This window comes from Marmota marmota, unplaced genomic scaffold (genome assembly GCF_001458135.2).
Source record: "Marmota marmota marmota unplaced genomic scaffold, marMar, whole genome shotgun sequence".
NCBI lineage: Eukaryota > Metazoa > Chordata > Mammalia > Rodentia > Sciuridae > Marmota > Marmota marmota.
The window spans coordinates 10,201,026-10,225,258 of NW_026000119.1; the positions used below are offsets into that span (position 1 = coordinate 10,201,026).

General features: G+C 38.3%; 1 protein-coding gene and 1 pseudogene across 2 annotated transcripts in view; both read left to right on the top strand.

Annotated features, from left to right (window-relative positions):
- The window catches only part of Btc (betacellulin), a 54,193-nt gene extending 43,673 nt beyond the window's left edge, over window positions 1-10,520 (top strand). The window contains exons 4-6 of one of the 2 annotated variants that reach the window (XM_015499170.2): window positions 3,479-3,625; window positions 5,079-5,189; window positions 6,431-10,520. In XM_015499170.2, the coding sequence (XP_015354656.1) occupies window positions 3,479-3,625; window positions 5,079-5,187 (256 nt within the window). In that variant the 3' untranslated portion in view covers window positions 5,188-5,189; window positions 6,431-10,520. The remainder of the gene's footprint in view (window positions 1-3,478; window positions 3,626-5,078; window positions 5,190-6,430) is intronic. The other variant, XM_048784842.1, reaches the window with a different exon arrangement.
- Window positions 10,521-18,916: 8,396 nt separating this feature from the next.
- On the top strand, window positions 18,917-19,167 carry LOC107153663 (annotated as a pseudogene).
- Window positions 19,168-24,233: the final 5,066 nt, after the last annotated feature.

Sequence of the window (24,233 nt, forward strand, 5' to 3'; positions counted from 1 at the left end):
TATATATATATATAGAGAGAGAGAGAGAGAGAGAGAGAGAGAATACCTTTATTTATTTATTTTTATGTGGTACTAAGGATCGAACCCAGTGCCTCACACATGCTAGGCAAGTGCTGTACCACTGAGTCACCCCCCAGCCCCTCAGTTTTTATTAAAAGGGATAAAAATACCTTCCTCTCAAGGGTTGAAGATTAAGCCAAGTAATATACATAAAATCACTTATGTGGTTTCCTACATTGTGGAGTCAACGTTCCGTAATCATTGAGATGAGTGGACAGATATCCAACCTAGGACTGACCTTTCATGGTTTGGTATAGCATGAATTCAGACAAAAACGGTCTTACCATTGGTGACAGCATCATCTTGGGAAACCAGAAATATCTCCTTTCACTTGTGATCATAGACATAGATCATGGACTCTAGTTTTTACATGCACAAAAAAAAAACAAGTTGTGTTTCAAATAATTCAAATGCCCTATTAGTTTCTCCATATTTTCCTGGAATGTGGATAATTTGTTTCCAGATATATAATTTTCATTTATGAATGCAGCACAGTTAATTTACATGCTGCTGAGGCCGTAAGCTTGGCAGCCCAACTGCCTGTGTTGGAATCACAGTCCCACTCACTCAGTGACTCTGCACCTCTGTTTCTTCACCTGCAGAAGGGGGTTGATAATGACCCCTACTTCAGAGCTTGTTATAATGATGGACTTAGTACGTACTTTGTCAATCTCTTGGAACAGTGTCTGGTGATTATTTCAGAACAGTGACCCCCTAAGCCTGGTTTTACAGTCCCTCTAGAGAGTTGTGGAATCTTTAAAAATTATTCTCAGTTTTCCAATTTTATTTTATAAGGTGTTTATTTGATAAACATTTATTCATGACTTAGTAAACATTAAGATCTTGCTCCCTTGGCTTCTTCCCCTCCCATATGGGAAATACTCTTGCTAAAAATGACCATCAGCTAATAGGTCACTGGTCAGCTGAAGACTGATATGATATGAGAGCAATTATAAGCATGTTAAGGTTTGACCTTCCAGCATGGCTTCATTGGCTTACAACATACTGAAGCACTACTTACTGAGAAATTCAGTTCAAGCTTGTTCAGCCACTGAACCCAGAGCTCATAATTAGAAAAACATTGTAATAGATAAGGAAGTCATTGTTGGGCCTTTTATAGGCAAGATTATTGTTTTAAAATGCCATATTTACCGAGTATGAGGGCACACGCCTGTAATCCCCGTGGCTTGGGAGGCTGAGGCAGGAGGATCGTGAGTTTAAAAGCCAGCCTCAGCAATGGCGAGGCACTAAGCAACTCAGTGAGACCCTGTCTCTAAATACAGTACAAAATAGGGCTGGGGAATGTGGCTTAGTGTTCAAGTGCCCCTGAGTTCAATCCCTGGTACCAACAAACAAACAAACAAACATGCCATATTTAGTAAATTTATTAAAGAAATATTTAACTGGGAAGAGACAATACATATTTGCAAAATTTAATTACATTCTTCAAACTAAAAACTTCCTCTTACATGCAAATGAAAGTGAAATTTCCACACCTTTTCAATCCTATGTGCTACATATTTTTGATATTTCAAGATATTTCTAAGTGCTGTCCTTGTATTTGGACCTTGGAGTAAAGTCACCTACCTATCCTGCAGGAGGCCATTCTCCCCCACTAATTTTACGTCCTTCAGCCATAGGTGACATTACATATTTCTCCTTTGCTTGCATCATAGTTTAACTTTCAATCAATGGTTGTTTCTGAGCTTGTGTTTTTGTTTTATTTGGAAACACTGTATCAGTTACAAGATTGGCATTAAGGGATCTCTTTACTTGAGAAATACAGGCTTTGCAGGAATTAACTGCCTCAGCTCTTGTCAAGCATAGGCTCTAGAATACCTTGGCAATAAATCCTTTCTTAAGGAAAATTTAAGTTGCACAGAAATCTTTTCAAGGTGCAGAAGTTAATCTTTTTGACACTTAAGTAATTCTTCATATTGTGTTCCAATGCACCTGAGAATAAAGGTGAAATATTTATTAATGGAAAGGTACTGATATTACAACAGATAAGTTTGGTTCAAATGTCCTTAGACAAATTTCTATGTAATTTTTAAGTCTCTGTCACAAGTCAGAGAATTCTATGGGTAACCCACAAATCACTGAGCTGTTTCTCATCTAGTGTTGCTTAGTCGAGTCCCAGCTGGGTAAAAGATTCATAACTGTCACCTCAGACTTAGTGCATTTGCTGAGTTGACACCATATGAAGATTATATTGATAGAGACTTGCAAGATTGAAGGGGGCTAGCCCCACTTAGAGAGCTAGTTGACTTTGGTTATTCCACTTTAAGAAGGCCATGGACTAAAAGGAGGCCACTCTGGGAGGGGAAGGAATGGTGAACAGATCTGGAACCATGGCCACAGAAAACCAGATGAAGGAACAGGACAGGACAGGCCATGTTGTGTTTTTTGGGCGGGGAGAAGTAGTTGGGGAGATGGTGAATGCAAGAGTAAAGAAGAAGCTGGGTGCAGTGGCACATGCCTGTAATCCCAGTAGCTTGGGAGGCTGAGACAGGAGGATTGTGAGTTCAAAGCCAGTCTCAGCAATTTAGCAAGGCCCTAAGCAACTCAGTGAGACTCTGTCTCTAAATGAAAAACAAACAAACAAAAAATAGGGCTGGGGATGTGGTTTAATGATTAAGTGCCCCTGAACTCAATCCCTGGTCCCCACCTCAAAAAAAATAAATAAATAAAAAAGGAGTAATAGAAGAATATTCCCTGATCTATACCTCCCAAGTAGTAACACTAGAATTGAAGTATAGGGGAGAGAGAGAAAGAGACGGAGGGATGGAAGGAGGGAGGGAGAGAGAGAGAGAGAGAGAGAGAAAGACAAGAAGAAGAAGAAGAGGAGGAAGAGGAGGAGAGGACAGGGGGCGGAGAGAAGGAGAGATTCTGTAGAAGTAGTATGTATGGAACTTTCTTTTTTTGGACCCTGGGTTCGGAGCTTTCACACTTTGATTGTATGAAACAATGTAATTTTAAAATTGTTTTAAAGAGTGCTTTGGCACACTGAAACTATTATGAATATTGCCCTTGGATGAAATGGGAAATCCTGGGGATTTTTAAAAATTCCTTGTTATGAGGTTTTTAAGCACAGTGAATACTATGGAGGGAATTTTATCATCTCCTACTTCTCCAAACGCAGAGATTAAAACTTCAAAAACAAGTCCTAATCACAAGTATCTTTGCTTATGTATATGAGACATGTTAATCATGTTCAAGTGACAGGGTTTCAGTAAAGGGAAGAAGTTAGAATTACTCATGAACACAGTGGAGGACAACTTTTTATTCTTATTTTTTTAAAGAACTGTGTTCTTATGAATTTCAAGTAATGAAAACAATATTAGTTTCTTCAAAGAAGAAGGGGAGACTCCTAAGTCTTGCATTTTTACCTTGTCACCCTCTTGTTTTATCTTGACAGCTGCAATGAAGGCTACACTGGGGCAAGGTGTGAGAGAGTTGACTTGTTTTACCTAAGAGGAGATAGAGGACAGATTTTGGTGATTTGTTTGATAGCAGTTATGGTCATTTTTATCATTTTAGTCATTGGTGTCTGCACATGCTGTCAGTAAGTATTTTTTAAGTTTAATTTTAATTATCTTGCTCTTTGTTTTCTTTTCTTCTTTTCTTCCTTCTTTATTACCTTCTCTTTCCCTTTTGCTTCAATTGAAATAAATCTATTTTTGATGCTTGCCATCATTAATATTGAAGTATTTATTTACATTGAAGCCCTGATACACATTTTTTATCATTTTATTGGAAACAAGTATTATAATTTGAAACAAATTTTATTTTAAAATTTTTAGGTTGGCCACATTAAGATATGTGTAATTATTTATTTTATGTGTAATTATTTATTTTAAATAATGATTACATTCTTTCCCCTACTTTTCATTTTAAATCCCAAATTTGAGAGTCAAGAACCAGCATGCTTTTTCTTTGATGCACAGTGGCTTGCTGTAAGGATTTTTGTTTGTTTGTTTCATACTGGGCATTGACTGAACCCAAGGGTGCTCCACCAGTGAGCTACATTCCCAGCCCTTTTTAATTTTTGTTTTGAGACAAGATCTCCCTAAATGGCCAAGGTTGGCCTTGAATTTGCAATCCTCCTGCCTCAGCGTTCAGAGTCATTGGAATTACAGGTGTGTGTGCCACTGTACTTAGCACTGAATTATTTTATTTTATTGTATTTTTTTAGCCACAGCAGCACCACCACATAGAATGGTGAAAAGGTGTTCTGTGTAAGTGTTGTCTTCTTGTCTTGAGGAGCTAGCCAGCTTCCCTAAATGGTTGCATCTACTTCTGTGTTGTGTTCCCCTCTCAAAGTGCATGTCTCATGATTCCTTTCCTCACAATGTTCATGGGAGAAAAACAGCAGCAGAGTCTGACTTTTTGTCCTGGTTCTGTCATTGTGTATCTTTGAGACTTCAGGCAAATTTCTTAATACCTTTGAACTTTAGTTTTCTGTGAAACAAAAATATTAAATCAGTTGATATGTAGAATTCCTTCTATTATAAAATTGAAAAACTACTTTTGAGTTTATATACTTTATGATAGGAAGAAATATTCATAATGCCAAGTTTGGGGCAGAGAAAGAATTATGCAGACCTGGGAAATAACCTATTTTGTAACATGAATTTTGAAATGTACTTTCAGGAAGGTGGACTGTCTAGAAGTTTAAATAATAATTCAGAGGCTATGTTCACTCTCTTGTTTTCTTATATCTGTTCCAAGTTTCTACCTTTTCTTCTCTATACACTAAATAATGCTCCCTGAAAAGTTTTCTTGTGCCAACTATTCTCCACCAACACTAATGAGCCATATTCTTCCTGTTTAGACAACTATACTCAAACCATCCTGTTGCCTATTGTAGTTTAAAAGAAAATCCAATATATTTAAGAAAAAAAGCACCTTACCCACCTTTAACAGTCTAGAAAAAAAACCATACACTTTTGTTGAATCATTTTGTGTTCACATGAACTAACAGGCCCATATTAATTTCTAACATATTATTTTCTAAGTCCTCTTCGGAAACACCGAAAAAGAAAGAAGAAGGAAGAAGAAATGGAAGCTCTGGATAAAGATATAACTCCTATAAATGAAGATATTCAAGAGACTAATATTGCTTAAGAGTAAGTAGATGGGAAACTATTCCAGTGATGTATAAGTGGTGAGATGTCAAATAATCAATGGTTGGAATTTGATTATTTTTAAAAACACCTAAAAGTATTTGGATTCTTTTTTCCCCTTAAAACCTGAAGGCAAATAAAATACTCTGTCATAGTTTTCTTCTGAATGTTACCACTCAAAGAGACAGGCATTCTAATTCTGCTTGGTCTTAGTGATTATACGTTTTCTTCCTCATTGGGGGGCATAAGGAAGAGGTATCTTTAACTTATATTTACTAAACATTTACCATATGCCAGTGCCCTTTATATGTATCAGTCAGGATTTCAGTAGGAATCACAAATCCACTTGAATAATCCCAGGAAATTTTGTGGAGGGGGCTGTGAGGGCAGGTTGAAAGCGATCGCCAAGGGGTGTGGAGGCTGCCTGAGTCTGGCGGTGGCAGGGAGCTTTTCTCCTTCCTGGTAAGGCTGGGGTAAGAATTACTCTAGAGCCAGAGGCTTGCTGGAGGAGTACCCATGCAGCAGGAACAGCCACTGCTGGGACCTTAACAATGGAAGAGGAAACATCAAATTAAATATCCAAGACTTCTTCCTGCCTTCAGATCTGTCACTGGCGCTTTCTATTAGCTGAGTCCAACCAGAATCCAGAGAGCAATCTGTACTGACCAGCCCCCTGGATGTGCAGCAAGACAGAGAAAGCTGCTAGGGGGCACACGGAGCAGGACTGGCAGAATTCAGCAAGACAGTTTTAGTGGGATAACATCAAACCTGGCTCAGACTGGCTTAAAACTGAGGCCATGTGTTGACTCACTTGAATGGAAGCCCAGAGGAAGGTAGGCTTTGCACTTGGTCAAACCGGAGACTCACGCTAAGAAAACAGATTATTTTTCCCCTTTCACTCACTGTTCAAAGAGTTGGCTTCATCCTTGGCCAGTTCTTCTGGATCACAGGAAAGACCAGCAGCAATCGGGCCACAGGTTTTCTCAGTCACCTTCAGCAGGAGAGCAGAGTCTTTCCATGGCCCTCTCAACTGTACAAAGAATCTCCTTTCTCTGACTATCCCAGATGCTCAATGGGATGCAATAAATGCCTGTTGAGAAATTATAATGTTCTACTAATCTAATACAAAGACCACCCTAGTGAATTGAATCCACAAATACTACCTTTATATTTGTAATTATTGTCATTATTACATAGTGTATTTTTTTTTTAAATGGCTGCTCTTATTTTCTTTATTTTCACAGGCTGATGGCTGGTGGCAAGTTATAAAAAGCCTTGCTCCTTTGAAAATGGACAGAACATGTCTCAGGAAAACAGCTAGTTGAAATGAATTTTAAATATTGTATTTACTTTTTATTTGTATCTTCAGTTTGTGTTGTTTATTATTGTTTTTAATAATAATAATTTTATTATAGTCTATAATTGGGGAGAAAAACACCTGAGTAGATAACAACAATAAGAAGGGAATTTGAATAAATTTTCACATAAGTTTTGTCACCTGGATTATTAGTTACGTAAAAAAGTGGGAAGAAGTTTAGATCTTAGGGACTGAATTAATAAAGCTACTATTTTCATATACTTATTGTGTGCTAAGAATTTGAAATGTTATTTTATTTAATCCTTTCAATAATCTGTGAGACACATAAGATCCTTATTTCCCAGATGTGGAAAGAAGCCAAAAGAAGTTAAAAAATTTAACCTAAATTTAGAGTTAGGAATTGGTGGAGCTTGGATTTGAACCAAGCTTTACCCAGATTTGAAGTTGGTGCTCTTAATGATCATTTTTGTCACTTTGCATCGGTGACCTCATTCAATGATATAAGATTTCATATTGCACTGCATTTTGCTATGATTCTGAGATGTCAAGGCCATTTTCCTGCAGGAACACAGAAGGCTGATTCCCAGCTAATGTTGGTGTTATCATCATGCTTTCTGTGGAGTTGAATTTTACTATGTTTCTTTGCTCCTTTATAAAGTGTCAATGACATGAATAAATTCTTACATTATTAAAACAAACAGATTTACCCCATAGTTAGAATAATGAATAGAGGTGGAAGAGTAAATTCCTGACATTCTTTAAGCCCTGAAAAAAGTATTTATGCTCAATAAAATATAAAGCACCAGAAGAGGCTGTCAATATCAGTGACAGCACTGCAGACCCCCGGAAGACATTAGTGATGAACACACCCCTCATTCTGTGTCCTTCTAAGCAACAGCATCTGTGAATGCTCTCAGGTGAATTTTGGTGCATGAATGTAGCATCTATTACCATCTTGCAAATGCTCCTTCAACTCCATGATAGCTTTACTAAAGACTGCATTAAATTCCAAATAGTAGAAATCAACATTGAGTCAATATTCCATAGAACATGGAACTTCCTACATTAATTAGGAGAATCACTTACAAAAACCAATGAAAAATGTCTCCAAATTTCTGCATTTTGTGACTGTCAGCCAAGTAGCTTCTTTTCCAGAATCTTTTTAAATTTTACTTTACAATGTAAATCCGAAAGCCAAGGTAAAGCAGAGAATTCAGACAAAAGCTGAAATTGTATATCTTTTTCTAGTGTTTTGAGTGAGGGAAGGCAGAGACTATGTATTACACAGAAATAGTTCACCTATGGATAAGAGCCAATTCAAACAACTGACAATGTTCACAATTGATTTTTTTCTTCTGACTTAATTTTTGTCCTTGACACATGCTTACATCCAATTTGCTCATGTTATATGTGCTACATTTTCAAAAGTCTCCAAAGGGGTCATTCATACCCTCTTTCTTCCCCAGTCTTCTTTGATACTAAAAGAGTTTGGGAAAAATGTCCCTTATTGAATTAAAACACAAGACAATTCTATAAATGTATCTTCTTTACTGAACCAAGGTTGTCTGACCAATAAATCTCTCAAGCCAACTCAGGCTTGGGAATTCCACTTTGATACTAAAAATTTTAAAGGTGTGTTTTGGAATTCTGATGTCAAGATGAATTTCAAGTACTTTCCTGTCTTTTAAAAATGTGTTTTATAATTATTTTTGCATATATTAAATGACTTTGTTTATGTAAACTGTCAATAATATCATGTAATAAAATACATTTATTTTTAAAACAAAGCAAACATTTCTACTTGGAAAATTTCTATTGATAGCATGGAATATTAATAGAAATAAACTTGAACATTACTGTTTTAAAAACTTTATACTTTAGAGAATTATTCATTAATGCATTTATATAGTGAAGTTAGACAATGGGTTTTCTTTAGAAGTGAGCATTATTTGAAGTGTGTTGGGCACCCATGGGACTGTCTGCCCAATACCCAGACCCCATCTTTGAACTCCACCTCCAGCTGTATTTGGTCAGTCTAAGGTGGGTACTCATTCAAATCAGAACAATTAGTCATTCCCATGGGAGTTAGGAGCTCAATATCAGTCTGTTTTGGGTCCTTGGAGTAAAAACAATGTGCATTCTGAAGCTTTGACAGTTATGTTTTGCTTCATCTGAACAAGAAAAACAAAGGACACTGGTCAGCAAAGAGAAGACTAAATCAATAAAGAACAGAGCTGAGATATAATTTTCCTGACAGAGTTAGATGCTGGTTGTACATACTGTGGAATTTTAGCTCATGTGAGCTCCATGAGGCATGTTAGTATCTTTGTAATAAATTCCTCATTTGCCTTAAGCTAGGTCTGTTTAGGTTTCAGTAACCTCACCAACTCAGGAGCTTTGAAGGAAGATTGCAGAGAAGTTTCCTTTAATGCAGTAATTGTGTCCTCTGTGAAACAGAATTTTGAATAATCATTTTTAAGGAGTACCTGCTACTGTATTAGGGATATTTCTAGCAAAAACACTGAATTTTTCTCCATCCAGACATTCAGAAGACTATGGAGAAGGAGCAGGGAACTGAGTGAACATTGATTGGGCACCACTGTATTACAGGTGTGCCACCCACTGTGAGGAATGCTAAAGAGGAATAGGAAAGGATTTTTGAGAAGCTTTGAACTGAGCGATGGTGTTCGGTTTGCTCTGATAATCTCAATATAAACTTAGTGCTAGAGTGGTTTATTTTTAGTGTCAACTTGACTGAATTAAGGAATACCTAGAAACTTGGCAAAGTATTATTTTCTGTTTCCAGAGGAAATTAGCGTGGGAGTCTGAGTGACTAGTTGGGAGTAGACGAGTGGTTGGGAATCATACCATCTACTTGGCCAGGGGCCCAGAGAGAGCAAATACAGAAGGTGAGCTGGTCTCTGCTCTGAGAGGGGATATAGACTTTTTGTTTTCTTTTCCTGCTGCCTTGGATGTCAGAACTCCAGGCTACCTAATCTTTGAACTCCAGAACATAAAACCAGTGGCCTCCAGCCCTCAGCCTTAGACTGGGAGACACACCACTGGTTTCTCTGGTTCTAAGGCCTTTGTCTTGGGTTGAGCCATGCTACTGGCAATGCAGGATCTCCAGCCTGCATGTGGCTTGCTGTGAACTCTTCAGACACAATAATTGCATGAGCCAATTCCCCTAGTAAATCCCCTCTCATACATCTGTGTACATACCCTGCCAGTTCTGTGTCTTCAGAAAACCCTGACTAATATACGTGCTTTGAGAGAAACTGGAAGCATTATGGAAACAGACAGCAAGATGCTGTGGCCAGCTTGGAAAGAATCCAGAAAGTTCCTGGAGGAAATGACATCTAAGTTGATGATTGGCTCTGAGAAATCATCCTCTCTGCCCTAAATTCTGAGAAACCTCAAATATTTCTTGCATTCTTGTCAGATTCTACAGAATTCCTTTAAAAGCAATAGGGAACCAGTGGGGGGAGAGCAGTAATCTAGAGCTTCACTCCTTGTTCCAGGCTGCCTTGGGCACTGCAAGCGAGAGTATGTGGGCATGTGAGTTGCAAGGTGAGATGTTGCCGGTTTGAATGATCTTATGTGATTAAATGATGGCCTGTGTTAGAAGACAGGTTTTCATTTCTTTCCTGCAGTAAATTATGTAGGCCTTTCACATTTTGTATCCGATTTCATTGACCATCATGTAATAGAGATTAAAATTCTGAGTCAAATAACTGCTGTTCAGATAAGACCTGCATTGTGCAAAATTTTGTGAAGAAAATCAAGGACATATTTCAGTGCCCATGGCTTCAAGATCAAACTATGACTTAAAAAGTTCTTCCTATTATTATATTCTGCATCTCATTATTAAAACAGTGATATCATTTCATTCATTCCTCCAAAATTATTTATTCTGTACCAAGTACCTTAGGGGCTGGGACTATACCATTTACCTTAAACAGTTAAAAAGAAAAAAGAAAACAGCTTTCTGACCTCATAAAGCTTTTCTTCCAGTGGATCCAATCTTTCATGTCATGAATTTAAAATAAGTCTTCTCCAAGAAGTTCTGTTACCCAAAGAACACGGGTATGGACTTTTAACCTAAAGAATTATCCTGGATCATGAAACTCAAGATGAGCTCTCACAGAAGAATATGATAGGATTTGCAGATTTCCCTTATCCTGAGTAATCTACATATTTTAATAATGAATATTAAGAGCAGAAAAATATAGTCATGCTTTTTTAATGCAACAATGTCTGTTTACATATTTTTTTCTATGCTTGATGAATATTGGCACTGCCATTGGGCATCTGCTCTTCTTCAATGAATCCTCTATGCTTCCAAGCATTTTTTTTTCTGCAAAGGAACCTGTTTGCATGTGATCATCCTTGGCAGCTAAGCATTGATGTCAGAACATGATGTGCGAATAGTCCACTCTTGCCTGTTTGCAAGTGTTACTGGAGCCTAGGAATGTGTATTATAATAACATCTAGTTGGCACTTCTGTAAGCTCCGCATTCTTCCCCAGGACCTGTCAACTCTTGGTGGTTGGAGTAGTCTGAAATTCTTTATTAGGAAACAATATATACTACAGAATTCCAAAAACTGTATCAGTAATTATTTTCAAAAGGAAAATAATTAAGGTTGTTTCTGGAAATTTCCAAATGTGGATTTTGAAGTATGTTTAATCCACAATTCTATCAGTACTTGTATTCTGTAAGACATGTTAACCAAACATGATTTAAAGGGCTTTCCTTCCATGCTTTTAAATTCTCACTTAACATTTACATTACAAAGCTAAATATAATAAATATGCCCCAGAAGTACTTCAAGAGGCTTGTTTTCTTCATCTTCTCTTCTTAGTTAAACAAATAAAATTTAATTAAACTTAAAAAGAGTCAAACAAATAAAATTCTTCACAATATGTGCAAAGTGGCACAAACCTGTAATCCAGGAACTCAGGAGGCTGAGGCAGGAGGATCACAAATTCAAAGTCAACCTCAGTAACTTAGCAAAGTCCTAAGCTATTTAGTGAGAGCCTGCCTCAAAATAAAAAGGGCTGGAGATGTGGCTGATAGTTAAGCCCCCCAGGGTTCAATCCCCAGTACACCCCACCAAATCTTTACAGATACAGAACTCTTTAATATTTCTTGCTATGGCAAGTATAATTAGTCTTATAAGATGTGTGCAGAATAATAAAGTATATTGAGAGTCTGTGATCCAAGCTTAACAGAGATGTTCAGTGTTTTGGTTTATAGTAAGAATGGGGTGAAGAACTTGTATCTGGTTTGCTCTTGAAAAATATTTTTTTGAAATTATTCAATGTGAAAACATTAAAATGAACCTATGTTATGTATATTCTTTTGTAATATCCTATGAACATTTTTGTTTACTTAAAGGATCAGAGCTAGTAACTAAAAAACATCATTTACATAATGTTTTATGTCTGGTTAATTGGTTTTTATCTGCTTATTCTAAAGTAAAGATAATCTATTCTTGCCAAGCACAGTAGCACACACCTGTTATCCCAGAGGCTCTGGAGTCTAAGACAGGAGGATTACAAGTTCAAAGCCAGCCTCGGCTATTTAGCGAAGTCCTAAGCAATTGAGTATGACCCTGTCTCAAAATAAAAAGAAAAAGACTGGGGATGTGGCTCAGTAGCTAAGTACCCTAGGTTCAATCCTAGTACCAAAATAATAATAATAAAAATCATCATCATCATCTATTATTGTGAATTGTGTCACCACTACTCTGCCTCCTAATGACAACTGAATTTCAAAATATCTGAACTCTTTACCAAACCAATTTTCCTGATCATAACATAAATGCCATAGGGTTGGAGAGAACTTATATCTGAACTATCACAATGCAAACATTATGAACATAGTGTATTCAGACAGATCTGGGCTTCAATCTCAGATATGCTACTTAACTGTGAAGCCCTGGGAAAAATTACTTAACCCATTAATGTTTTCATCTACAGAGTTTAAATAACTTAAGGTGAGCTAAGAGGATTAAATGAGATTATGCCAATAAATTTCTTGGCCTGGTACCTGAAATATTTTAAGTACTCTCTAGGTACAAGTCCAATTAATGTTAGATATCATCACTAAGATCAGTGGTAATAGGGAATGATAGTGCTACTGATAATGATGCTCTTTAATCACTTATGGAAAAGGACAAATTCCCCTTTGAAATGGAGTCATTGCACTGGTACAGTGGAAAGTCTTGTGTTTTTATGGACTCATGATCTCTATGGAAAGGAATGTTTCTATTTCTATTGGAACACATCACCTCTAGGTGAGGAATTCCAGCTCAGGGACCCATTTATCTCCCTACACTTTTCCTTCTTCTCTTTCTTACTCCTTCCTTAAGCATACCCAATGAGAAAAATTAAGAAAAATATAATAATCCCATTGAAAATGATCAAAGACCCAATCATGTTTAAAATTTTGTTGAGGCAGAGGTAAGTTAGGTACTTTTGATGTCTCTTTATTTGTTTAAAAAATAACTTGGGCAGGACACTTTGTTATTCAAATTATCATGCCATTTGATTATACCTAGATGATAAACCTGAGGTTCAGGCAGCTTAAGTAAGAGGTCTTGAACTGTTTGAAAAGTGGCAACTATTACTGGTTTAAAGAAGGTACCTAAGATGATGCTCTAATGTAACATTTATAAAAATAATAATGATGAGACACATGTACATTTTGTTATTCAAATGGAATATGTGCTTTCAAATGTAATGTATTCTGCCTAGTGGGTTGAAATCGAAATCCTATGGTAGGGTGGGAGTATGTCACCAATTTGATCCTATGTGGAGTCTACCATAAATCAGGGACATTATGTACATTGATATTCAAGGTTACAATTAATTGTCAATAGCCCTGGGCCAAGTCATATTAGAGCGGAAGGCAAAAGGAAGAGTATGTGCCTCTATATGCTCCTTGAAATATCCTCCTATATTTTGAACCAAGTAGAAAAAAATTAATAAAAAGTTCTATAATCAAAGAACATGTTGTATGTAAAACTTTGCATTGACCACTCTGTTCACACACCTTTGTCAACCCTCACAAACCTGTCCTGCAGGGACCCAATGGTCCCAGGACAGGGAATTGCAGGTGGATTGCAAATAGACTGTTCCCATTGCAAAAGAATGCAAAAGTCATCCCAGCTTGTTTTCATTTATAATTTTGACATTTTGTTCATCATAGATTTTTGTATGAAGTTTGATTATTTATTTTTGTTCCTGAGGTTTTTGGTGTCCCCTTAAATCAGGGGACAGAGCAAGTGAGTGCCTCATTCTTGTCACTCTTATCCCAGCCCTGGTTGTTCACCAAAGACAACAGGAGACTAAACTTAGCAGAGTTTCTAATTAATTTTTCATAAACTAACAAAATCTCCACTAGAACCAAAGGAATTTTGCATTTTTGCAATCCTCACCAATATTCTAGAGATTTAATTAAAAGACCTTTGAATTGAGTATACACACACACACACACACACACACACACACACACACATATATATATATATAAAAGTTATACATGGACACAATATTTTTATTTTGTTTATTTTAAAATTAGATTTTCTTTTTTTAAATTCTAATTTGTTATGTATGACATCAGAATGTATTACAATTCATATTACACATATAGAGCACAAATTTTCATATCTCTGGTTATACACAAAGTAAAGTCACATCATTCGTATCTTCATACATGTACTTAGAGTAATGATCCATCTCATTCCACCATCTTTCCTACCCCCATGATCCCTCCTTTCCCTCCCTCCCCTTTGCTCTATCTAGAGTTCATCTAATCCACCCATGCTCCTCCCCCTCAATCCCATTATGAATCAACCTCCTTATATCAGAGAAAACATTCAGCATTTGTTTTTTTTGGGATTGGCTTCCTTCACTTAGCATTATATTCTCCAACTCCACCCATTTACCTGCAAATGCTATGATTTTATTCTCTTTTAATGCTGAATAATATTTCATTGTGTATATATACCACATTTATATACATATCGTTATCCATTCATCAACTGAAGGGCATCTAAGTTGGTTCCACAGTTTAGCTATTGCTTATTTATTTTTATGTGGTGCTGAGGCTAGAACACAGTGCCTCACATATGCAAGGCAAGCACTAAGCCACTGAGCCACAACCCCAGCCCTGAATTGAGTTTTAATATGAACTCCATTCCTTACCAACGATATGATTTCTGGTAAATTACATAAATTTGCGCAGCCTGTTTCTTAATCTGTAAACTTGATATAATACTACCTACCCATGCACTAGTGGTGAGCTCAGTAAAGCTCCTGGCCAGGGCTGGCTTCATGGGTGTACAATTGGTTGCACACAGGGCCTCGTACTTAGAATGGCCACACACTTGAAATTCTTAATTTTTGAACAAAGTGCCCAGATTTCTCACCTAGCACTAGACTACACAGTTTACATAGTTGTCCTAACCATAGCAGAGTACTTGTGATACAGTAGGCACTCAGGAAGCACTAGGGAAACCAGCTGTATTGCAGTTGGTTTGTGGATACAATGTTCACAGAGTGTTTGCCTTGTGCTCAGCACACATGGATGCAAGGGTTTCAAAAACGCACTATGTTTGTTATGGTCCTTGCCTTCTATGAAGGCAAACCAGGATAGAGTGGAAAAAGACCATGGAGAACAGCTAGGGGTTAACAGACCTATGTTGGCTGTGAATGCAACTATATTTCAGAGAAGAAAAGGCTTCTTCCTCCCTTTTGAATTGTCCAACCTGGAACAAGACCTTCTCTAGAAAAGAGGTCTTCAGGGCTCAGAGCCATACCATTATCCACTAGAGTTGGATCTTCTCTGCTGAGGCCAGGAGGTGTGCTCTAAGAAGGTAGCTTCTGTAGCACCTCCTCTCCTCTGGCATGGACAGCCATGAACAGCCTTTCTTAAGCTTCCAGTCTTGGCCCATCCTTCTGGACACCCACCAGTGAGCATGGGTGAGGTCTCGAAGTGTTAGAGGGGTCACATTTCACCAGGTTTGAGTCCCCTTTTGCCTGACTGTCTTCTTGATTCCTGGCAATCAGCTGATAGTGTTGTTCTCACTTTTTCGACATCCTGCACACGCAACATTCATTTCTTTCATTTTCTTCTTTTAGGCAATACAAACAGAACAGACTTAAGATGCAAAGCTTGCTGATGATTTCATCAGTTTGGTCTCTTATTCCTCTAGCAACTTACCCTCTTCAGTGGTAAAACAAAATCTGATAACCTGCTTTCTGCCCCAAAGTTCTATTAAGTGTAGGAACACAAAAACCTGCCTGCTCCTAGGAGGGAAGAGAAACACGTTTCTGTTATCTCTAGTAGCAATACGTGCCCAATATGGGTTAATGCATTAATGCAGTTGTTTTTCTCCACAGTGGGCCTGTGAAATCCTCAACAAGTTATCTTTCTATGTAGAATGAGGCAGGGGGTAATAAGTATTTGTATTGGGTTGCCTGGCTGACAGTTTTCATGTTTTCTGATTTTTTGGGTGTGTTTTTAGCTTCTTCTGAGGAGGTGTGAACTGGAATCAAATTAACCCTTTTCCTGCTGCAGCCCTGCTGTGTAGAGATGTTTTGAGTTTCCCTAGAGCCTACCTCGAGGAGGTCAGATTATGACCAGGACAAGGAAATTGTCTTTTTATTCTTGTTTCAGATGCTGCCGCACCCACTTTTCTATGTACCAAGTGTGTGTTCTACATTTATGGGACGTACCTGTTTCTGCTCTGAGGTTTTGTGACTACTCCCAAACTATTCCAGTTAAGAATAGGAAGGAAGAGGCTGGGGTTATGGCTCAGCGGTAGAGTGCTTGCCTCACATGTGTAAGGCCCTGGGTTCGATCCTCAGCACTAAATAAATAAAATAAAAATATTTCAAAAAAATTCTAAAAAAAAAAAAGAGTAGGAAGCAAGAAATGTGAGCACACTGGGTCATTCCAGGCCTTCAGAGGGATTCAGCTCCCTGGCTCTGCCCCTCTGCTTCCCGCTCCAAGCCTCTTCCTTTAATCATTACATCCTTGTCACCTGGCTCTTTCCTCCTCCACACTCAGCCGCGTCCAGTCCTTCTGGTATCTCAAGGTAGAGCAGCTTCCCCCACGGAATGCCCCTGTCTTTTCAGAGAAGGGGTGGACTTTCTCTTGGTTTCTGCTGACTTCTTCCTTACTCTCTCCTAGGCAAGATGGGGAACTAGGATGCTTCTGCTAGACCCCCTCTCATTAAGCATTTGATCAAGCAAACATTGTCCCTGAGATTTACTCTCTGTGATGTCCCTCAAAGATAAATCTGGACCTCTTGCATCAGTGAGTTTTTAAAATCTAGTTCATGAAAACGAATACCCTGGCATTATCATGGTAGGCAAGAATTTATGCCTCCTTCCACCCCATCTCCTTAGGTTGTATCACAAAGAATTCTGTCTGTAATAAAGGGCACTCCAGGAGAAAGCAGGGGGGAGTTTTTGTTTTGTTTTGTTTTGTTGTTGTTCACATCACTACAGGGGTTTAGATAAAGCAAGTCCCAGGAGGAAAGCTGCTGTATCTTGCATATTGCTAAGAGCTCTGTGGGATGGATAGGAGTCAATAGGTGAGAGAGTAAAGTGAAAAATTCCATTTTTAGAGAACAACCATTACAAACAAGATCATATGGGTTTCTAAATGTGCAGTACAGATTAGTGCTTCCGGATTTAAAAACAAAACAAAACAACCCCCCCCCCAAAAAAAAAAAACAGCTGGTTAAATTTGAATTTCAGGTAAACAACAAATGGCATGGTATTATAAGTATGTTCCAAATGGTGCTGTTTTCTTGGACATCTAGTAGTTTTATTTGCTAAATTGACAACTCTCTCATGGAATAGCAGAGCATGGGTTGTAAAGAGGAATATGCTTAAAATGAGGCTGTTGGATTGGGCAAACAAGATAATCATGCACCTGTTATGTCATGCTAAGATTTCGCACTTTACTAGATGGAACAGATAAAAGGTTTTCAGCAGGAAAGTGACATGCGCAGATGTGTAATTTAGGAAGAAGATTCTGCAGGCATTGTGCAAGGTAAACTAGAAAGTGGAGAGGTAAGGGGCAGGAGAAATTATAGGAGCTGGAATTAGAAGGTAAAAATGTAAAGACTGTGATATAGTCAAGACATTTTGGAGAGGGAATACATAATTTTATGATCTGCTAAATGGAAGAGAAGCAAGAGTTCCCAAGAATGATAGCTCCCCACAAGTGACCAGGGAGCACTGCTGTGAAGAATTGGGATATGAATTGGAGGACGAAGAGCTGGCCAGGGATGGATGCTTGGTGAAGTCATACAGATATTGACTTTGCTTTCAAAATATTGGATTTGAGCTCTCCAGAAACATCTTTATAGAGAAATTCAGCAAGTAATTTGGAGTGTAGTACAGCAATCCCTCATTCTCAGTCCCACTTTTTATGGTTTCAGTTCCCTTGTCAACCACAGTCCAAGCATCAAATGGAAAATTACAGAAATCAACAATGTATACATCTAAAATTGTTCACTCTTTCTATGTAGTATGAGGAATTCTTGCCCTGTCCCACTTCAGCCAGCGCAGGTGTGAGTCATTGTCTCTTGCATTTACAATGTGTACACTGCTTGCCCACTCATCTTAGCAGCAATCTGGATGATTAGATTGGAAGTTGTAGTTTCGTTGTGCTTGTGTTCAAGTAACTCTTATTTTACTCTTATTTTACATTTAATAATGGCCCCAAATTGCAAAAGTAGTGAAAATGGCAATTTGGGCGTGTCAAAGAGAAGCTCTAGCATGCTTCCCTTCAGTGAAAATGTGAAAGTTTTTTATGTAAGAAAGAAGGGGAAAAGATTGTGTGCTGAGGTTGCTAAGATCTATGGTAAGAAGGGATTTGCTTGTGAAATTGTGAAGAAGGAAAAAGAAAGTTATTCTAGTTCTGATGTTGTACCTCAAACTGCAAAAGTTTCAGCACAGTGCATATAAGTGTTCAGTTAGGATGGAAAAGGTCTAAAATTTGTATAAACATAAATAGAAGAAAATAGTATATGTAGGGCTTTGTATTATCCACAGTTTTAGGCATCTGCTGGAGATCTTGGAACATGAAATTCCCCTCAGATAGGAAGGAACTAGCAAAAAAGAAATATCCCACTATGGGCTAAGGAACAGAACAGGTACTTCAGAGAAAAAGAAATACTAATGGTCAAAAAATATATGAGAAAATGTTCAAATCTCTAGCAATTAGATAAATGCAAATTAAAAGCTACACTCAAATTCCATCTCACTCCTGTCAGAATGGCAATTATCAAGAATACAAGTAATGGCTTCGGGTTGTGATCGAACCTGTTCTGAGGCTGCCCGGTCCTGAAGAGTGAAGACTTAAATCCAGGGTGATGGCAAAACACCATGAAGTTCATTGCCAGGATTGTGATGATACAGGAAGGGAATGTGGAAGGTGCATACAAGACCCTGAACAGAATCTTTAGCATAGATGGGCCCAGTGAGGACATTAAACAACGAAGATACTATGAGAAACTTGCCTCAAACCACAGCAGGAAATCTATGAAACCTGCTGGCAGATCTACAACATGCAAATGGCTCGAAACATCAACTTTTTGATGTGAAAGAATTGGGCAGATCCATCACAGGGCTGCTGAGATGTGGATAGGAGGCCCACATCTAGTTTGTCTACACCTCTTTTTCTAAAATAAACACAAATCACCCATATGCAAGATAACTTGTATGTAAAGAAGCAAACCCACTGGTCAACAGTAGACAGACCCTCCTTCTTATTAAGTGAAAGAGAAACTGAGTCCAAAAGTAGTCTAGGAGAAGAATGATGGTTGTCAAAGGATAGGGAAGGGGGCAATCAGGAATTGTTTAATGGGCATAGAGTGTCAGTTTGCAAATCTGAATACATTCTGAAGATAGACAGAGATGGCTGCAAAAAAAAAGTACAAATGGTAATTTTTATAAAAGTATTTACAATAAATATGTTTAAGTCTAGGATAGGTGAGGAAAATTTCCAAACTGTGGTGGGACATATACCTACCATTTTCTACCCACTTTTATAAACCCTAAAGCAAAATCTTTTGGGAAAAAACATCTGTTACTTTTTACTGAGCTACTCCTTCCATTCCTGTGCAAGCGTTGAACAAAGAGGAGAGGAATTATGTATGTATTTGGAATAAATTCTGCTTCCAAAATACCTTAAAAAAAGAATACAAGTAACAATAAATGTTTGCAAAGATATGGGGAAATAGGTACACTTATACATTGAAGGTGGGACTTCAAATTGGTGCAACCACTACAGAAATCAGTGTAGAGATTCCTTAGAAAACTTGAAAAGGAACCACCATTTGACCCAGTTATCCCATTCTCCTGTTTGTACCCAAAGGTCTTAAAATCAGCATACTACAGACATGCACCCCATCAATATTTATAGCAGCTCAATTCATAACAGCCAAACTATGGAACCTAATTAGGTGCCCTTCAACAGATAAATAGATAAAGAAAATGTGGTATATACACAATGGATTATTACCCAGTCATAAAGAAGAACAAAATTATGGCATTTGCAGGTAAATGAGACTATCATACTAAGTGATATGAGCCAATCCCCAAAAAACCAAAGGCCGAATGTTCTCTCTGATGTGTAAATACTAACCCACAACAAGGAAGGTGGGGAGCAGAAGAATAGAAGTTCATTGGATTAGACAAAAGGGAATGAAAGAAAGGGAGGGGGAATGAGAATAGGAAAGACGAGTGAATCGGACATACTTCCCTATGCTCCTATATGAATACACAACTAGTGTAACTCCACTCATGCATAACCACAAGAATTATAACTCCACTCATGTATAACCACAAGAATCCTAATTAGAAAAATTTTTACTCCATGTATGTATGATATGTCCAAATACAATCTACTGTCATGTATGTCTAAAAACAACAGATATAAACAATTTTGAAACAAGAAGGAAATAGCTGGGCATGGTGGTGCATTCCTGTATCCCAGCAGCTTGGGAGGCTGACACAGGAGGTTTGTGAGTTCAAAGCCAGCCTCAGCAAATTGTCGAGGCCCTGAGAAAATCAGCAATATGCTATCTCTAAATAAAATATTAAAAAGGGCTGGGGATGTGACTCAGTGGTTAAGTGCCCCTGGGTTCAATCACTGGTGTACACACTTATACACAAAAAGAACTATTGTATGAAGGATAAACTGAAGGGCACCCATATGGGGTTCATGGAAAGATGAGAGGATTGGCAGTACCTTGATGTGCAACAGTGATAGTGAATGTGGGAATGGAGGGTTAAGCAGAGACACTAGATAGACTTCCAAAGAAAAGAACTGGCAGAACTTGACATAGGTGTAATTGGAAACAAAGGAGAAAAGGAGGAGACATAGGTACTTTTGGTGCTGTTAGCAAGGAAGACTGTGACATAGAAAGACGAGCCAGCAAGAATAAGGTGAGGCAGAGTTGATTTTAAGGATGGAGGAAGGATTCCACTGTGCATTCACTGACTATCAGTTTGTCTATATAATATCAAAGTTAAGACATCTTGCTAGCATGAATTATACATCAGAGTTAAAAATATAGATTTTGCAAAGGGAGGAAATCATGACAAGTCAATAATATTTCTGAGGGTATGAATATAGAATAAGAATATTAACCCTCAGAGGCGCTGTGAACACATTGAAACGAATTGCAAATTTTTGTGTGTGTTTGGTTTAAAAAAATGGAACTCACATTCCAAATAAGCTCAGTAGAAAAAGAATCTAATAAATTAATTTAGTCCATTTCTAATCTGTTCTTTTTTCTTTTCTGAATGTTTATTGCCATTAAGGGAAAAACAAAGTAAACATCCAATCTGGTTTAAATTTAGCCCAACTTAGTAACATAAAGCATTCCTTGCAAAAATTTCCTGGCTTGCTTGGAATACAAAGCTCAGGCTCTCAGAGTCTCTATTTCATTCTGTGTCTCTCAATAAGGTAGTGTGCAGGGGCTGAGCAAAGGGGCTTAGAACTCCATGGGTTTCCAAATTATTTTGGTAGGGCATCCATTGTTATCTAGGGACACAGTACCTGGCCCACCTGACTGCCATGTGTTTCAATTTTTTTTTTTTTTGAATACTGTATTTGGAGGCAGGTGACCTATGGTTCTATCTCTTGGCACAGGCATGATCTCAGGGATCAGTGACCATACCATCCCTGCTGATTTGATTTCTGCTATCTTGTTGGCCTCTATCTTATCTCTTATCTTGTCTCTGGCTATCACATCCCTTGAAATATTATTGCACCCTGCCTTGGCAGGTTGCATGACAGGATGTCTAGTTCTCAATGCAGCACCCGTTCCATACACTAATGGAAAGCAAAGATTCCTAGTCGGCAGTAGCTGACTATTATGGCCTAGGAAAACTCACATGGGATTTTATACTCAGTGAGGCAAAATGAGAAAATTAAAATGAAAAATTAATCTCCACCTAATACATGCCCATGTGGATTTTTCTAACTTGAGAGTTTATCAGAATCTCAAAGTGATTAGTTATGCCCTTAAGTGTTCAGAACCTCCATAGAGATAAAGGTAGAAGAGTTCAAATATAGCCTTGGAGGAAGCACCCAACCGAGGAGAAAACGGGGCCAGCCTTGGAATAGAAAGAAAGCCCAGAGATGGGAAGAGAACAAAAAAAGTGCAATGTAAGAAAACCAAGGAACAAATGGAAAGAGACAAGCAGGAGAGGGTGTCCTGTGGTGGCATCTGAAACAGAGATGAAACTGAGGAAAAGTCAAAGGATTCACCTAGTCAGAAGCTATGATGGATTCTGCAGAAGGATTAGAAAGTTGCAGATTTTCATCCATTTGCATACAGCCACACTTGGAGTAAAGATGACTTCAAGTATATCCATAAATATATACTGATTACAGTGACATAACTTCAATAGAGAACTTAGGAGGAGAAGCAGGATTTGGCAGTCACCGTGGCCATAGTGGGATGAGGGTAGTGAAAATTATTTAAGATCTAAGATCGGAAGGCACTATGATGTTTTGCGACTGTTTGACTGGAAAGCTTGGATGGGATCCCTGACCTGTCAAGTTGACTAGGTTTACAAGTTTAGCACAGACTTGATAAAGAAATCTCTGGTTTTCTTAACTCAAGTGGGACTTCTTTGCACAATTATGGCAAATAATAGAGTTTGTGATTGTCCTCATGGAGGAAGATGGATTAGCAAGAATTCATCAGTGTTTATTTAGCAGTCTAAGGTCAGGATTGCAGCCTCTCCTGGTGCACTCTACCTAGTGAGCAGCATTTTCTGTTAAAGCTGTAACATTACCTTTTCTGCATTCCTTTCTGCATTGCAAGGCAGAAACCAGGAGTCATAGAATCCTTTCCTCTTTTTCTTCTAGATTAGAATCTTCTAATCCACACAAAATTTGGAAGGTGGGAGGGAAAAGAAGCCATAGGTCTCCAGGGACAACTGGAAGCCAATTTCCACACAGAGGGCAGCCTTAAAGTTGGCAATGGTTTCCAGGAGTGTGCAGAGTGTCACATGTTTCTAATTATAGCTTTCCTGACCTTTGATTCCCAGTGTTGCAATGGCTGCTTAAATCTTTAATGCCCTGCAGTAAAACTCTTTTACCTGGAGACCTAGGGAGATTCTGTTTCCCCAGTGAAACCCAGAGTGAGGCATTGGGCAGGGTGAGCCCCCCAGAATATCAGCTTCCTTTTACTTCAGTATCAATATTAATAATTATGAATATTATTTCAAATACATTGATGCCAAGAAAGGGATACACTAATGTTATAGTTTGAATTTTCCTCAATTTATGATGAACTTCCAGCACCCATTATTTTTTTGGTAACTAGTTCCAGAATGCACATGAGGCAGTGGGAAAGCTGAGGAGGACAAGCTAGAGAACTCTGAGGGGTGTGTTGGTGGGAGAGGTACTGTTGTGAGTAACTGAGCTTAATCCCCTTTGGGTGTGTCTGAGGGAGTGGAACAACCCCAGAGGGTTCCACCAGGGTTGTGTCAAGATGGCGCGTGTTTTCCACAGACACCTGCTTCTCACTGGTTGAGGGTTACTTTGAATGGCAGGGTTAAATTCCCCCACCTGTGGGCTGTCTTGCTCACAGGTAAAAGCAATCCCCTTCTATGCTGGAGAAAGCCTTCAGGCAGAGAAGCGCAAAATCAGAGGCAGGTGAATTTCTAAACCTGCAGAAATGATGTCCAGGCCACAGTGTTGCCATCGGCATGTGACCTCCCTGCAAGTCGGCCAGCATCTTTCCTCTACTTCTATACAGTGGCAGAGGCAGACATCAGAGTGCAGAAAGCTGATCGTGGTGGAGAGAGGTTAAAGCTGACAAGATGCCCTGTGGCTATGAAGGTGAGCAGTGAAAACCGCTAGAACTCAGCTCGGGTGGTCAGGAAAAACCTGCACACCCTGCTTGTGTGTGTTTTCCCCTCCATCTTCTCTCTACTTCTCCTCCTTTTCCTCCTCCAATTCCTCTTCTTATAATTGATAATAGTTCCTCTTTCAGATAATACCTACTAAGAAGTTTAAGAAATGAATAGTTATTTTTAAATAATTCCCACAAAATAGAATGATATTTCTTCTCCTAAACATCATCCCTGGACTGCTTTGCTTCTCTCTGTCAACCCAAGGCTGACAGAAAGCAATCATCTGCCTTCAGCACATATGAGAGGAATTCTCCATAAATATAGG